The 17,439-nt window shown below is 48.8% G+C and overlaps 1 protein-coding gene across 1 annotated transcript; it reads left to right on the top strand.

Annotated features, from left to right (window-relative positions):
- The first annotated feature begins 487 nt into the window (after positions 1–487).
- LOC140273035 (E3 ubiquitin-protein ligase TRIM58-like) lies at positions 488–15,547 on the top strand. The gene is made up of 14 exons (XM_072368560.1): positions 488–517; positions 7,677–7,800; positions 7,882–8,319; positions 8,396–8,500; positions 11,493–11,588; positions 11,719–11,952; positions 12,041–12,227; positions 12,302–12,391; positions 13,255–13,284; positions 13,959–13,985; positions 14,074–14,249; positions 14,631–14,786; positions 15,224–15,424; positions 15,518–15,547. The coding sequence occupies exons 2-14, from the start codon at positions 7,684–7,686 to the stop codon at positions 15,524–15,526; spliced, it is 1,866 nt and encodes a 621-aa protein (XP_072224661.1). The 5' UTR covers positions 488–517; positions 7,677–7,683; the 3' UTR covers positions 15,527–15,547.
- Positions 15,548–17,439: the final 1,892 nt, after the last annotated feature.

Here is a 17,439-nt window from a genome sequence, read left to right on the forward strand (position 1 = left end):
GATAAAGAACATGGGTTCTATGATTAAGAACATGGTTCTATGATAAAGAACATGGTTCTATGATAAAGAACATGGGTTCTATTATTAAGAACATGTTTTTATGGTTCAAATCATTTAACATCTGAGATGTGATTATATTATATATTATATAGATATGTTTTATTTTTATTTCTTTATATTCAAACTAAATCTGTCTCGATTCTTTTTGATGTGAAACTGGACACAAAAGAACTGAAATCAGCTGATTTTTCTGAATATTTTCCAGCTGATCTGATGATTAAATCTTCTGTTGTTGTGAATTCAAACAGGAAGGATTTTATAATCAGCTGATTTTTTGTTACTAATGACTTCCACAGACATGAAACGAGTCCAAACTGTCCTGTAACAACAGGAACAAACAGCCCCACCCACAAACTCACCTGACCGCTTTCTGTGCCTGTGGGCTCCGCCCACTGATGACATCACAGACCTGACTTTCAGGTGTGTGTCACAGACGAGTCGAGTGGCGCAGAGGAAGGTAAGAAGCTCCTTGTTTGTCTCAAACACTGAGAGAAAAGTTTGATCTCAGGTTCTGTTTCATGAACTTATTGATGTGAAACTGGTTCAGAACCAGCTGTTTTATGAGGCTCACCTGCTCAGGTGTGGGGGGGGGGGACATTCTGGTTCTGGGATCAGATCTGAGGACGTGTTGAAATTTGACCAGAGCAGAAATGAGTGATTTGTAAAGTTTTGGGAAGCTGCCTCACAGTCAGGTTAACGATCTCTGACTGGATCCAGCTGTGAGGCTGACTGAGAGGCATCACACTTCAGCTCCTCTGACAGGAAGCCAGCGGCGTGCCCTGGTGCATTCTGGGTAGCTGAGCGGACGCTGTTTTCATGTTCTGAGGTTCTTTAGATATTTCTGCCCCTGCGAGTTAAACGAGTTCTTTTCTGAGATCAGAGCACATGATGATCATCAGAGAGCGACAGATAAAGGCCTCCGTCTGAAGGGTTCTGCAGTCGGTTCCTCTCAGAACAGAACTGAGTCGAACAGAACTGGGCCGAACAGAACTGGGCCAAACAGAACTGGGCCGAACAGAACTGAGCCGAACAGAACTGAGCCGAACAGAACTGGACCGAACAGAACTGAGCCGAACAGAACTGAGCCGAACAGAACTGAGTCGAACAGAACTGAGCCGAACAGAACTGGACCGAACAGAACTGAGCCGAACAGAACTGAGCCGAACAGAACTGAGTCGAACAGAACTGAGCCGAACAGAACTGAGCCGAACAGAACTGGACCGAACAGAACTGAGCCGAACAGAACTGAGCCGAACAGAACTGAGTCGAACAGAACTGAGTCGAACAGAACTGAGCCGAACAGAACTGGACCGAACAGAACTGGACCGAACAGAACTGAGTCGAACAGAACTGGGCCTCCACTCAGTCCCGGATCTCAGTTCACAGTCTGCAGGTTGGAGCTTCAGAACAGAACATTCCTGTCAGATTGGACCGACCTGGAGTGGTTTCCTCTGAGTCTGTTAAACTGATTTTAACCCTTTAACTCCCACTCTGAGGGGGGGGGGGGGCTGTAATAATACAGACTTCACTGAGCTTTGAACACCTAAACCGAGTCAGAGACAGTGGTTCTCTCCGTGGTTCTGTTGCAGCCGGATGTTAAAGGGCAGCTTCTGGACATGAGGTGCTGACTTCATGACCCACTGAGGAAAAGGTTCGGCCTTCTGATTGGTGGACTGACTGGGTTTAAAAGGTTCGGCCTTCTGATTGGTGGACTGACTGGGTTTGAAAGGTTCGGCCTTCTGATTGGTGGACTGACTGGGTTTGAAAGGTTCGGCCTTCTGATTGGTGGACTGACTGGGTTTAAAAGGTTCGGCCTTCTGATTGGTGGACTGACTGGGTTTAAAAGGTTCGGCCTTCTGATTGGTGGACTGACTGGGTTTAAAAGGTTCAGCCTTCTGATTGGTGGACTGACTGGGTTTGAAAGGTTCGGCCTTCTGATTGGTGGACTGACTGGGTTTGAAAGGTTCGGCCTTCTGATTGGTGGACTGACTGGGTTTGAAAGGTTCGGCCTTCTGATTGGTGGACTGACTGGGTTTGAAAGGTTCGGCCTTCTGATTGGTGGACTGACTGGGTTTAAAAGGTTCGGCCTTCTGATTGGTGGACTGACTGGGTTTAAAAGGTTCGGCCTTCTGATTGGTGGACTGACTGGGTTTGAAAGGTTCGGCCTTCTGATTGGTGGACTGACTGGGTTTAAAAGGTTCGGCCTTCTGATTGGTGGACTGACTGGGTTTAGCTCCTCCGGCACCATTCAGATAAAAGCCTGTTCAGTACCCACAGGGGCAAAGGTTGCATCAGTTATAGTTCAAGCTGCTTCGAACCACCATCTGATGGTTTATCTCCAGTTTTCTCCAGTTTATTGATTGGTTCTGATCAACAGTTTGATGCCTCTGCTGGTGGTTTTGTGTGAAACAAACTCACTTTGAGGCGAAAGGATTCGGGTCTTTGAGCCCGGTCAGGAGACTTAGGGGGAAAGCCTTCAGAGCTTTGTGCTGCAGGATGAATCAGAGGCTGGAGTCGCCCTGTGACATCATTCCTTTATCCATCTGGTCTCTTTCACCTGCTTTGAGGTCTCTGATCAGACCATACCTGACCCAACATGCCCCCCAGCTCCTGGTGCAGACCCCCCAGCTCCTGGTGCAGGTCACGGTCATCTCCCACCTTGACTCCTGCAATGCTCTCCTAACTGGTTTCCTAACTGGTCTCCTAACTGGTTTCCTAACTGGTCTCCTAACTGGTCTCCTAACTGGTCTCCTAACTGGTCTCCTAACTGGTTTCCTAACTGGTCTCCTAACTGGTTTCCTAACTGGTCTCCTAACTGGTTTCCTAACTGGTTTCCTAACTGGTTTCCTAACTGGTCTCCTAACTGGTCTCCTAACTGGTCTCCTAACTGGTTTCCTAACTGGTCTCCTAACTGGTCTCCTAACTGCTCTCCTAACTGGTCTCCTAACTGGTTTCCTAACTGGTCTCCTAACTGGTCTCCTAACTGGTCTCCTAACTGGTTTCCTAACTGGTCTCCTAACTGGTTTCCTAACTGGTCTCCTAATTGGTTTCCTAACTGGTCTCCTAACTGGTCTCCTGACTGGTCTCCTAACTGGTTTCCTAACTGGTTTCCTAACTGGTTTCCTAACTGGTTTCCTAACTGGTTTCCTAACTGGTTTCCTAACTGGTTTCCTAACTGGTCTCCTAACTGGTTTCCTAACTGGTCTCCTAACTGGTCTCCTAACTGGTCTCCTAACTGGTCTCCTAACTGGTTTCCTAACTGGTTTCCTAACTGGTCTCCTAACTGGTTTCCTAACTGGTCTCCTAACTGGTCTCCTAATTGGTTTCCTAACTGGTTTCCTAACTGGTTTCCTAACTGGTCTCCTAACTGGTCTCCTAACTGGTTTCCTAACTGGTCTCCTAACTGGTCTCCTAACTGGTCTCCTAACTGGTCTCCTAACTGGTCTCCTAACTGGTCTCCTAACTTGACTCCTAACTGGTCTCCTAACTGGTCTCCTAACTGGTTTCCTAACTGGTCTCCTAACTGGTTTCCTAACTGGTCTCCTAACTGGTCTCCTAACTGGTTTCCTAACTGGTTTCCTAACTGGTTTCCTAACTGGTCTCCTAACTGGTCTCCTAACTGGTTTCCTAACTGGTTTCCTAACTGGTCTCCAGCCTGTGAAACCTCTGCAGATGGTCCAGAACGCGGCGGTGCGTCTGGTCTTGGATCAGCCTAAAAGAACACGCCCCCCCTCTGTTCATTGAGCTCCTCTGGCTGCCCTTAGCATCAGATCCAAGTCCCTGATGTTAGCTACAAAGAGCTTAATGGAACGGCTCCATCTACTTGAAGGCTCTTGCAAAGGCTTCTGTCCCAACTGGGTCCCTCCGTTGGTCCCAGGATTGTCGTCTAGCAGCTCCTACACCACGCCTAAGACAATCCAAACTCTGTTCATGTGTCGTCCCACGATGGTGGAATGAGCTACCGAGCGCTACCAGAACAGGGGCGTCCCTGTCTATCTTCACACTGTGGAAGCCCAGCTCTGACAGAGCCTGACTGCTGGTTCCTTACATGTAGCTTATTGTTAGCTTTGATGTTAGCTTTGATGTTAGCTTTGATGTTAGCTCTGTTAGCTTTGATGTTAGCTTTGATGTTAGCTTTGATGTTAGCTCTGTTAGCTCTGTTAGCTTTGATGTTAGCTTTGATGTTAGCTCTGTTAGCTCTGTTAGCTTTGATGTTAGCTTTGATGTTAGCTTTGATGTTAGCTATGTTAGCTTTGATGTTAGCTCTGATGTTAGCTGTACTGTTATGGCCTCGTTTGTAAGTTGCTTTGCATAAAAGCTAAAGGCAGAAACATAAACGGGGAGTTCTTCAGTTTTCTGTGTTTTAGTGCTGGACGTCTGAACTTAGCTTCGCTGCAGGCTGAACAATCAGAAACATTCAGCACAGAAGCCCCTCCCACAGCTCCTTTGGATTTAGACTGAACCTCCAATTAAGACTTCTTAAAGTCTGAGCTCAGTTTGATAAATTAGGTGTTTCAGGTCGCTTCCTTCAGATTTCTGTCAGAAGAGTTTCTGGTGTTTCAGAGCTTCTGGTGTTTCAGAGCTTCTGGTGTTTCAGAGCTTCTGGTGTTTCAGAGCTTCTGGTGTTTCAGAGCTTCTGGTGTTTCAGAGCTTCTGGTGTTTCAGAGCTTCTGGTGTTTCAGAGCTTCTGGTGTTTCAGAGTTTCTGGTGTTTCAGAGCTTCTGGTGTTTCAGAGCTTCTGGTGTTTCAGAGCTTCTGGTGTTTCAGAGCTTCTGGTGTTTCAGAGCTTCTGGTGTTTCAGAGTTTCTGGTGTTTCAGAGTTTCTGGTGTTTCAGAGTTTCTGGTGTTTCAGAGCTTCTGGTGTTTCAGAGTTTCTGGTGTTTCAGAGTTTCTGGTGTTTCAGAGCTTCTGGTGTTTCGGAGCTTCGGGTGTTTCAGAGTTTCTGGTGTTTCAGAGCTTCTGGTGTTTCAGAGTTTCTGGTGTTTCAGAGTTTCTGGTGTTTCAGAGTTTCTGGTGTTTCAGAGTTTCTGGTGTTTCAGAGTTTCTGGTGTTTCAGAGCTTCTGGTGTTTCAGAGTTTCTGGTGTTTCAGAGCTTCTGGTGTTTCAGAGTTTCTGGTGTTTCAGAGTTTCTGGTGTTTCAGAGCTTCTGGTGTTTCGGAGTTTCTGGTGTTTCAGAGCTTCTGGTGTTTCGGAGCTTCTGGTGTTTCGGAGCTTCTGGTGTTTCGGAGTTTCTGGTGTTTCGGAGCTTCTGGTGTTTCGGAGCTTCTGGTGTTTCGGAGCTTCTGGTGTTTCAGAGTTTCTGGTGTACCTACAGGTTGGACCTGACGGGGGCGAGCTGCACAGAAGCAGTTAAACTACATCAGTTTAACAGCAGGGAAGTGGCCCCGCCCACCCACTCACCTGTCAGTGTGTCAGAGGTCACCTGCTCTGAGGTGGAATGTGGTCTGAGCTGCTCCTCCCTCAGCGTGCAGGTGGTCATGCGACCAGTGAAAGCTTCAGAAACCAGTGAAAGGCTCAGAAACCAGTGAAAGGCTCAGAAACCAGTGAAAGGTTCAGAAACCAGTTAAAGGCTTAGGGTTAGGGTTATAATAAGGATGATAACCCCAGGGTTAGGGTTATAATAAGGATGATAACCCCAGGGTTAGGGTTATAATAAGGATGATAACCCCAGGGTTAGGGTTATAATAAGGATGATAACCCCAGGGTTAGGGTTATAATAAGGATGATAACCCCAGGGTTAGGGTTATAATAAGGATGATAACCCCAGGGTTAGGGTTATAATAAGGATGATAACCCCAGGGTTAGGGTTATAATAAGGATGATAACCCCAGGGTTAGGGTTATAATAAGGATGATAACCCCAGGCTTAGGGTTATAATAAGGATGATAACCCCAGGCTTAGGGTTATAATACGGATGATAACCCCAGGGTTAGGGTCATAATACGGATGATACCCCCAGGGTTAGGGTCATAATACGGATGATACCCCCAGGGTTAGGGTCATAATACGGATGATACCCCCAGGGTTAGGGTCATAATACGGATGATACCCCCAGGGTTAGGGTCATAATACGGATGATACCCCCAGGGTTAGGGTCATAATACGGATGATAACCCCAGGGTTAGGGTCATAATAAGGATGATACCCCCAGGGTTAGGGTCATAATAAGGATGATACCCCCAGGGTTAGGGTCATAATACGGATGATACCCCCAGGGTTAGGGTCATAATAAGGACGATAACCCCAGGGTTAGGGTCATAATAAGGACGATACCCCCAGGGTTAGGGTCATAATAAGGACGATGACCCCAGGGTTAGGGTCATAATAAGGACGATGACCCCAGGGTTAGGGTCATAATAAGGACGATGACCCCAGGGTTAGGGTCATAATAAGGACGATGACCCCAGGGTTAGGGTCATAATAAGGACGATAACCCCAGGGTTAGGGTCATAATAAGGACGATACCCCCAGGGTTAGGGTCATAATAAGGACGATGACCCCAGGGTTAGGGTCATAATACGGACGATGACCCCAGGGTTAGGGTCATAATAAGGACGATGACCCCAGGGTTAGGGTCATAATAAGGACGATGACCCCAGGGTTAGGGTCATAATACGGACGATGACCCCAGGGTTAGGGTCATAATACGGACGATGACCCCAGGGTTAGGGTCATAATACGGACGATGACCCCAGGGTTAGGGTCATAATAAGGACGATGACCCCAGGGTTAGGGTCATAATACGGACGATGACCCCAGGGTTAGGGTCATAATACGGACGATGACCCCAGGGTTAGGGTCATAATAAGGACGATGACCCCAGGGTTAGGGTCATAATAAGGATGATACCCCCAGGGTTAGGGTCATAATAAGGATGATACCCCCAGGGTTAGGGTTATAATAAGGATGATAACCCCAGGGTTAGGGTTATAATAAGGATGATAACCCCAGGGTTAGGGTTATAATAAGGATGATACCCCCAGGGTTAGGGTTATAATAAGGATGATAACCCCAGGGTTAGGGTCATAATAAGGATGATACCCCCAGGGTTAGGGTTATAATAAGGATGATAACCCCAGGGTTAGGGTCATAATAAGGATGATATCCCCAGGGTTAGGGTTATAATAAGGATGATACCCCCAGGGTTAGGGTCATAATACGGACGATAACCCCAGGGTTAGGGTCATAATACGGACGATAACCCCAGGGTTAGGGTCATAATACGGACGATAACCCCAGGGTTAGGGTCATAATACGGACGATAACCCCAGGGTTAGGGTCATAATAAGGACGATGACCCCAGGGTTAGGGTTATAATAAGGATGATGACCCCAGGGTTAGGGTCATAATACGGATGATGACCCCAGGGTTAGGGTCATAATAAGGATGATGACCCCAGGGTTAGGGTCATAATAAGGATGATGACCCCAGGGTTAGGGTCATAATAAGGATGATGACCCCAGGGTTAGGGTCATAATACGGATGATAATCCCAGGGTTAGGGTTATAATAAGGATGATGACCCCAGGGTTAGGGTTATAATCCGGATGATAACCCCAGGGTTAGGGTCATAATCCGGATGATAACCCCAGGTGATGCAGGATCTCTCTGTTCCAGGCTGACCATGGCGGAGGCGGCGGCTGCATCGGAGCTGCTCTCAGAGCAGGAGCTCACCTGCTCCATCTGCCTGGACCTGTTCACGGACCCGGTTTCTACCCCCTGTGGACACAACTTCTGCCAGGTAAGGTCCACCTGCAGCACACCTGAGGCCGTCCTCCCACGCCGTGGCGTGTGAATAACCTGCTGTGTTGTGTGTCTGCAGGCGTGTATCGGTGGCTACTGGGCGTCCAGCCCGGTGTGCACCTGTCCTCTGTGCAAACGCCAGTTCGATGAGCGTCCTCTGCTCAGCATCAACAAAGTCTTCGCTCTCATCGCAGAGACGTACAAACAGACCCGTTACGGCACCTCGGCGTCGGGCAGTAACGGCGTGCTGGATGCCGTGACGACGGAGGAGGGCTTCCACAGCACCAACCCGTTCCTGACAGCACCGGCGAAAGCCGCCGAGGATGAGGTGTGGTGTGACGTGTGCACAGGTGTGAAGCAGCCCGCCGTCAGCTCCTGCCTCACCTGCACCGCCTCTTACTGCGCCGAGCACCTGCAGCCGCACCACGGCACCGCCTTCTACTCCAAGCACACGCTGATGGACCCCCGGGAGGCCCTCAGGGGCCGCACCTGCGCCCTGCACCACCGCCTGCTGGAGGTGAGACCGAACGCTTCAGTGGTTAAGGTTAACAGCTGGACCTCTAACGTTCCTCACGATGCGTTCATGGGTCCAGGTTTTCTGCAGGACATGCCAGCGCTGCATCTGCGCCATCTGCGTCCTGGAGGAACACCGGACCCACAAAACCGTCTCCATCCAGACCGAGAGACTTGGAAAACAGGTAGAAACGCTACGCCATCACTGCTGGGCTCACCTGTGTGTGTTCACCTGTGTGTGTTCACCTGTGTGTGTTTCCACCTGTGTGTGTTCACCTGTGTGTGTTCACCTGTGTGTGTTTCCACCTGTGTGTGTGTCCACCTGTGTGTGTTTCCACCTGTGTGTGTTTCCACCTGTGTGTGTTTCCACCTGTGTGTGTTTCCACCTGTGTGTGTTCACCTGTGTGTGTGTCCACCTGTGTGTGTTTCCACCTGTGTGTGTTTCCACCTGTGTGTGTTCACCTGTGTGTTTCCACCTGTGTGTGTTTCCACCTGTGTGTGTTCACCTGTGTGTGTTCACCTGTGTGTGTTTCCACCTGTGTGTGTTTCCACCTGTGTGTGTTTCCACCTGTGTGTTTCCACCTGTGTGTTTCCACCTGTGTGTGTTTCCACCTGTGTGTTTCCACCTGTGTGTTTCCACCTGTGTGTGTTTCCACCTGTGTGTTTCCACCTGTGTGTGTTTCCACCTGTGTGTGTTTCCACCTGTGTGTGTTTCCACCTGTGTGTGTCCACCTGTGTGTGTTCACCTGTGTGTGTGTCCACCTGTGTGTGTTTCCACCTGTGTGTGTTTCCACCTGTGTGTGTTTCCACCTGTGTGTTTCCACCTGTGTGTGTTTCCACCTGTGTGTGTTCACCTGTGTGTGTTTCCACCTGTGTGTTTCCACCTGTGTGTGTTTCCACCTGTGTGTGTGTCCACCTGTGTGTGTTCACCTGTGTGTGTGTCCACCTGTGTGTGTTTCCACCTGTGTGTGTTTCCACCTGTGTGTGTTTCCACCTGTGTGTGTTTCCACCTGTGTGTGTCCACCTGTGTGTGTTTCCACCTGTGTGTGTGTCCACCTGTGTGTGTTTCCACCTGTGTGTGTTTCCACCTGTGTGTGTTTCCACCTGTGTGTGTTCACCTGTGTGTTCACCTGTGTGTGTCCACCTGTGTGTGTTTCCACCTGTGTGTGTTCACCTGTGTGTTCACCTGTGTGTGTCCACCTGTGTGTGTTTCCACCTGTGTGTGTGTCCACCTGTGTGTGTTTCCACCTGTGTGTGTGTCCACCTGTGTGTGTTTCCACCTGTGTGTGTGTCCACCTGTGTGTGTTTCCACCTGTGTGTGTTTCCACCTGTGTGTGTTTCCACCTGTGTGTTTCCACCTGTGTGTTTCCACCTGTGTGTGTTTCCACCTGTGTGTGTTCACCTGTGTGTTCACCTGTGTGTGTTTCCACCTGTGTGTTTCCACCTGTGTGTGTTTCCACCTGTGTGTGTTTCCACCTGTGTGTGTTCACCTGTGTGTGTTTCCACCTGTGTGTTTCCACCTGTGTGTGTGTCCACCTGTGTGTGTTCACCTGTGTGTGTGTCCACCTGTGTGTGTTTCCACCTGTGTGTGTTTCCACCTGTGTGTGTTTCCACCTGTGTGTGTTTCCACCTGTGTGTGTTTCCACCTGTGTGTGTTCACCTGTGTGTGTGTTCACCTGTGTGTGTTTCCACCTGTGTGTGTTTCCACCTGTGTGTGTTCACCTGTGTGTGTTTCCACCTGTGTGTTTCCACCTGTGTGTGTTCACCTGTGTGTGTTTCCACCTGTGTGTTTCCACCTGTGTGTGTTCACCTGTGTGTGTTTCCACCTGTGTGTTTCCACCTGTGTGTGTTCACCTGTGTGTGTTTCCACCTGTGTGTTTCCACCTGTGTGTGTTCACCTGTGTGTGTTTCCACCTGTGTGTGTTCACCTGTGTGTGTTTCCACCTGTGTGTGTTTCCACCTGTGTGTGTTCACCTGTGTGTGTTTCCACCTGTGTGTGTTTCCACCTGTGTGTGTTTCCACCTGTGTTTCCACCTGTGTGTGTTTCCACCTGTGTGTGTTTCCACCTGTGTGTGTTCACCTGTGTGTGTTTCCACCTGTGTGTGTTTCCACCTGTGTGTGTTTCCACCTGTGTGTGTTTCCACCTGTGTGTGTTTCCACCTGTGTGTTTCCACCTGTGTGTTTCCACCTGTGTGTGTTTCCACCTGTGTGTGTGTCCACCTGTGTGTTTCCACCTGTGTGTTTCCACCTGTGTGTGTTTCCACCTGTGTGTGTGTCCACCTGTGTGTTTCCACCTGTGTGTGTTTCCACCTGTGTGTGTTTCCACCTGTGTGTGTTTCCACCTGTGTGTGTTTCCACCTGTGTGTGTTTCCACCTGTGTGTTTCCACCTGTGTGTGTTTCCACCTGTGTGTGTTCACCTGTGTGTGTTTCCACCTGTGTGTTTCCACCTGTGTGTGTTTCCACCTGTGTGTTTCCACCTGTGTGTGTTTCCACCTGTGTGTGTTTCCACCTGTGTGTGTTTCCACCTGTGTGTGTTTCCACCTGTGTTTCCACCTGTGTGTGTTTCCACCTGTGTTTCCACCTGTGTGTGTTTCCACCTGTGTGTGTTTCCACCTGTGTTTCCACCTGTGTGTGTTTCCACCTGTGTGTGTTTCCACCTGTGTGTGTTTCCACCTGTGTGTGTTTCCACCTGTGTGTTTCCACCTGTGTGTGTTTCCACCTGTGTGTGTTTCCACCTGTGTGTGTTTCCACCTGTGTGTGTTTCCACCTGTGTGTGTTTCCACCTGTGTGTTTCCACCTGTGTGTGTTTCCACCTGTGTGTTTCCACCTGTGTGTGTTTCCACCTGTGTGTGTTTCCACCTGTGTGTGTTTCCACCTGTGTGTGTGTTCACCTGTGTGTGTCCACCTGTGTGTTTCCACCTGTGTGTGTTTCCACCTGTGTGTGTGTTCACCTGTGTGTGTTTCCACCTGTGTGTGTTCACCTGTGTGTGTTTCCACCTGTGTGTGTTTCCACCTGTGTGTGTTCACCTGTGTGTGTTTCCACCTGTGTGTTTCCACCTGTGTGTGTTTCCACCTGTGTGTGTTTCCACCTGTGTGTGTTTCCACCTGTGTGTGTTTCCACCTGTGTGTTTCCACCTGTGTGTGTTTCCACCTGTGTGTGTCCACCTGTGTTTCAGAAACACGTGGCGAGGACTGAGCAGGAGATCATGAACCGCATCAAGGAGAAGGAGGTCCATGTGGGCGACCTGAAGAAGAAGCTTCAGGGCGTGCAGGTGTGACGGATCTTTCCTTTAAAGTAGATCTCAGTTTGGTTCCCCCCGGTCTCCAGGACCCGCAGCTCTTCGAGGTTCTGAGGGTTTTTCCGGGCCTGATGTCTCCTGAGTTCCTTTGCTTTATTCTCAGAGTTATGCAGACAGAGAACGGGGCGAAGTCGAGCACCTGCTGGATGAAGTGTCCGCCTCGTTGGACAGGATCCGGACTCAGGTGGTCGGCAGCATCGAGAGACAGCTGGATGCTGTGATGTCAAAGGGGGAGGGGCTTGTTCACCGTTTGGAGGCGGAGCTTGGTCAGCTGATGGACAGGAGGGCCACGCTGGAGGTCCAGGCCATCAGCCAGGATCACATCAGCTTCCTGCAGGTGGGAGCTGAGCACCTGGTCTTTGTGCTGTTTGTTGGAGGAGAGTGAACTGAAGGCTCCTTCCTCCTCTTCCTCGTTCTTCTCTCAGAGTTATGAGGAGGCCACGGCTCCTCTGGAGGAGGAGCAGCAGGACCATGTGGACGAGGACGAGGAGTTCTCCCTCCACTTCCACCTGGATGAGGTGAAGAGCGCCCTGTCCGAGGTCAAGGAAAAGATGGACGACATCCGGATGGGGGAGGTCCGGCCCCGAGGCTCCAGAGGCTCCAGAGGCTCCTGTGAGTCACATGTTCCCTGCAGATGTTTCCAGATGTTTGTTCAGAGTGTGACGCCTCTTTGTCGTCTGTTTCAGTTTCATCCGGTGAGCTGATGCCGGCTGAGAGCATGCTCAGTCTGAGAGGAAGCAAGGCCAACCTGAGGAAGAGTCAGTGGTCCCTGAAAGGTGAGGGGGTCCAGGTCAGGTCCAGGTCCAGATCAGGCCCAGGTCCAGATCAGGTCCAGATCAGGTCCAGATCAGGTCCAGATCAGGCCCAGATCAGGTCCAGATCAGGTCCAGGTCAGGCCCAGGTCCAGATCAGGCCCAGATCAGGTCCAGATCAGGTCCAGATCAGGTCCAGATCCAGATCAGGTCCAGATCCAGATCAGGTCCAGATCAGGTCTAGATCAGGTCCAGATCAGGTCCAGGTCCAGATCCAGATCAGGTCCAGATCAGGTCCAGATCAGATCCAGATCAGGTCCAGATCAGGCCCAGGCCCAGGTCCAGATCAGGTCCAGATCAGGTCCAGATCAGGCCCAGGTCCAGATCAGGTCCAGATCCAGATCCAGATCAGGTCCAGATCAGGTCCAGATCAGATCCAGATCAGGTCCAGATCAGGCCCAGATCAGATCCAGATCAAGTCCAGATCAGGTCCAGATCAGGTCCAGATCAGGTCCAGATCCAGATCAGGTCCAGATCCGGTCCAGATCAGGTCCAGATCCAGATCAGGTCCAGATCAGGTCCAGATCAGGTCCAGATCAGGTCCAGATCAGGTCCAGGTCCAGATCCAGATCAGGTCCAGATCAGGTCCAGATCCAGATCAGGTCCAGATCAGGCCCAGGTTAGAGTCCGACATTAAACCCAGACGCTAACACCAAATGGAGCTGAAGACAGAACCGTGGCGTCAGACTAAAGTTTCCGGTCCCACAACCCAACCCTGTGGGACTCCCGTCTCACTCTAAGACTTGTTGTTGTTCACTCTGTGTTTGAGACTCGTTCAGGTGCTTCACTGTGAGAGTTTCTGACTGTGGTTTCCTGTCTCCTCCCAGATATGAAGAAGATGGGTCGGGCGGTGTCAGGTCGGTAAAGTTTTACTGTCCTGTTGATGTTGGGATGAATGGATCACTTCCTGCGTTAAACATGACACAAATCCACTCGTTTTTGTTGTTATTATCGACCCATTTGTGCATAAAAAGGCTTCAACACTCGACTGACTCACATCTCACTGTTTGAACTGTTGGTCGGTTCAATTAAAGTGATTAAAAATGACTTTAAACATTTGTTTGGTTCATTTAAAGTGATTTTTAATGACTTTAAACATTTGTTTGGTTCATTTAAAGTGATTAAAAATGACTTTAAACTGCTGTTTGGTTCAATTAAAGTGATTAAAAATGACTTTAAACTGCTGTTTGGTTCAATTAAAGTGATTTTTAATGACTTTAAACTGTTGTTTGGTTCAATTAAAGTGATTTTTAATGACTTTAAACATTTGTTTGGTTCAATTAAAGTGATTTTTAATGACTTTAAACATTTGTTTGGTTCAATTAAAGTGATTTTTAATGACTTTAAACTGCTGTTTGGTTCAATTAAAGTGATTTTTAATCACTTTAAACTGCTGTTTGGTTCAATTAAAGTGATTTTTAATGACTTTAAACATTGGTTTGGTTTCAGCTCTTCTGTTTCAGATGAAGCTGCTGATTAAAAGACTTTCACCTGTAAATCAGTCACTGATCAGCTGTTTGTTCTGTTTCAGGACACAAGAAGGCCCGACTCTACATGGGTGAGCTGTAACTTCCACGTTGTCTGAAGTCGTAAACTCCGTCTGTGACGAGGTTATTGATCTCCGGTGTGTTTCTGGCTGCTTCCAGAGGACGTGACGCTGAACCCGGTGACGGCGTATCCCTTCCTGATCCTGTCTGAGGACAGGAAGCAGGTGAAGAGAGGCGAGAAGCTGCAGATCTTCAGAAACAGCCCTCACAGGTTCGATGTCTGGTCCTGTGTTCTCGCCAAGGAGGGTTTCAGCTCCGGGCGCCACTACTGGGAGGTCAGGGCCCGGGTCATCAGATCCTCCTTTACGTCTTATTGATCGCTGGATTCCCTCCAGATCAGTTTATTTATTTCATTGGTGTATTTACTTCTGTTTTTGCATTTTCTTCCATTTTATCTCATGTTTTCCTTTGTTTCTGCCTCATTAATATAGTTTAAAGTTAGATTAAGTTAATTTGCACAATTTATCATCACATAAACTTATTTAAACATGTATTTCTGTGTATTTACTTCTGTTTTTGCATTTTCTTCCATTTTATTTCCTTTGTTTCTGCCTCATTAATATAGTTTAAAGTTAGATTAAGTTAATTTGCACAATTTATCATCACATAAACTTATGTAAACATGTATTTCTGTGTCCCTGCTGTTCGTCTTGCAGGTGTTTGTGGGCGAGAACAAGGACTGGAAGCTGGGCGTGGTCGGCGAGGCGGCTCAGAGGAAAGGCCTGTTCGACATGAGTCCGCCTCACGGATACTACGCCATCTGGTGGAGCGGCAGCCAGCTGAGAGCGCTCACCGCGCCGCCTCTCACCAAGGTACGCCTCAACCTTCAGCCGTTTCTGCTGGGCTCCGCCCTCCTGCTCTCAGGTACGGAAGCCCAGAGGGAAAATAACAGCTGGGTTCAGACTGTGAACGTTTATTTGTAAGAAACGAGGACTTTTTACATTCAAATATGGAGTCAGATTTTATTCTGATGGCTGAAAGCAAAGATTTGACAATAGTTTAATAAAATTCCAGAACTTTCCAAAGCAAAACAATTAAATGTTTAGTTTGTGACTTTAAATTCAAATTTCTTTGCACAGATTAGATTCTAATGCTACATAAAATCCTGGCTGTTGTCAGGTTTACCATCCTTTGCTTTGCATTTCCCGTCATCAATGGGCTTCCGTAACTCGAAGCCTTCTGATAGAAAAGTTTAAGAACAGCGATGAAAGGCTTCCATACAGCTGATGCAACTGCCTCCGGCCTGCAGGTCAAAGGTCATCATCCCAAGCTGCGGCAGGTCGGCGTCTTCCTGGATGTGGACGAGGGTCAGGTGACTTTCTACAATGTGAAGTCGGGCTCCGAGATCTACAGCTTCACTGGAAGCTCTGAGTTCACAGAGAGGATGTTTCCTCTGCTCGGCACCGGAGACAAAGAGGTCCCGCTGGTCCTCATCACCGCCCAGCACCACCTGGCCTGAGGGTCCAGAACCGGAGGGTCACCTGGCCTGAGGGTCCAGAACCGGAGGGTCACCTGGCCTGAGGGTCCAGAACCAAAGGGTCACCTGGCCTGAGGGTCCAGAACCAGAACCAGAGTCTGTCTCCACAGCAGAAACCAAAGAACAGCGGGGTAACGAGACGTTCCACCATGAAGACGTATGCAAGGAGCAGCAAATCCGCCGTTTATTGATTTTTATCTTTAGATAAACCTGCATCTTTAGTCAGTAAAACCAGAGCTGTAAATAAAACTGTCATCATCTGGCTGTGAAAAGCCGATTTATTTCCTGTAAATACCCCCCCCCCAAACCCCGTTCCATTTGTACCCCCCCCCCCCCAACCCCGTTCCATTTGTACCCCCCCAACCCCGTTCCATTTGTACCCCCCCCCCAAACCCCGTTCCATTTGTACCCCCCCCCCAAACCCCGTTCCATTTGTACCCCCCCCAAACCCCGTTCCATTTGTACCCCCCCCAAACCCCGTTCCATTTGTACCCCCCCCCCAAACCCCGTTCCATTTGTACCCCCCCCCCCCCCAAACCCCGTAGTTCAGGTTAGTGCATGAGGAAAATGTTGTGATGTGGGCTGAAATGTGAACGATTAACATCAATCATTCTAGAGGAAAACTGAAGTAAAAAATGACTAATTTTGTCAAATATGGAATATTTTTGTCATCAAACATCTAAAAATATCTTTAAATCTACAATAATTTCTATTAAAATGGACTCTTGGTTCTGTAAAGATTATAATAAAGCAAAAATGTTAACTTGCTGTAATCTAATTTATATTTTGTGTCATTGTCAAAGTTCTTCATGTCTTTTTGTTTTCTGTCTGTTCCACCGGGCTTCCGTAGCTCCGAGTGAACCTCAGAGCACCTTTAACCTGACGCTGAGCACCTTTAACCTGAAGCTGAGCACCTTTAACCTGAAGCTGAGCACCTTTAACCTGACGCTGAGCACCTTTAACCTGAAGCTGAGCACCTTTAACCTGAAGCTGAGCACCTTTAACCTGACGCTGAGCACCTTTAGCCTGACGCTGAGCACCTTTAACCTGAAGCTGAGCACCTTTAACCTGAAGCTGAGCTCCTTTAACCTGACGCTGAGCACCTTTAACCTGAAGCTGAGCACCTTTAACCTGAAGCTGAGCACCTTTAACCTGAAGCTGAGCACCTTTAACCTGACGCTGAGCACCTTTAACCTGAAGCTGAGCACCTTTAACCTGAAGCTGAGCACCTTTAACCTGACGCTGAGCTCCTTTAACCTGACGCTGAGCACCTTTAGCCTGACGCTGAGCACCTTTAACCTGAAGCTGAGCACCTTTAACCTGAAGCTGAGCTCCTTTAACCTGACGCTGAGCACCTTTAACCTGACGCTGAGCACCTTTAACCTGAAGCTGAGCTCCTTTAACCTGACGCTGAGCACCTTTAACCTGACGCTGAGCTCCTTTAACCTGACGCTGAGCACCTTTAACCTGAAGCTGAGCACCTTTAACCTGAAGCTGAGCACCTTTAACCTGACGCTGAGCACCTTTAACCTGAAGCTGAGCACCTTTAACCTGAAGCTGAGCACCTTTAACCTGACGCTGAGCACCTTTAACCTGAAGCTGAGCACCTTTAACCTGAAGCTGAGCACCTTTAACCTGACGCTGAGCACCTTTAACCTGACGCTGAGCACCTTTAGCCTGACGCTGAGCACCTTTAACCTGAAGCTGAGCACCTTTAACCTGAAGCTGAGCTCCTTTAACCTGACGCTGAGCACCTTTAACCTGAAGCTGAGCACCTTTAACCTGAAGCTGAGCACCTTTAACCTGAAGCTGAGCACCTTTAACCTGACGCTGAGCACCTTTAACCTGAAGCTGAGCACCTTTAACCTGAAGCTGAGCACCTTTAACCTGACGCTGAGCTCCTTTAACCTGACGCTGAGCACCTTTAGCCTGACGCTGAGCACCTTTAACCTGAAGCTGAGCACCTTTAACCTGAAGCTGAGCTCCTT

The sequence above is a fragment of the Leuresthes tenuis genome, unplaced genomic scaffold (assembly GCF_036924035.1).
Source record: "Leuresthes tenuis unplaced genomic scaffold, fLeuTen1.0.hap1 SCAF_17, whole genome shotgun sequence".
NCBI lineage: Eukaryota > Metazoa > Chordata > Actinopteri > Atheriniformes > Atherinopsidae > Leuresthes > Leuresthes tenuis.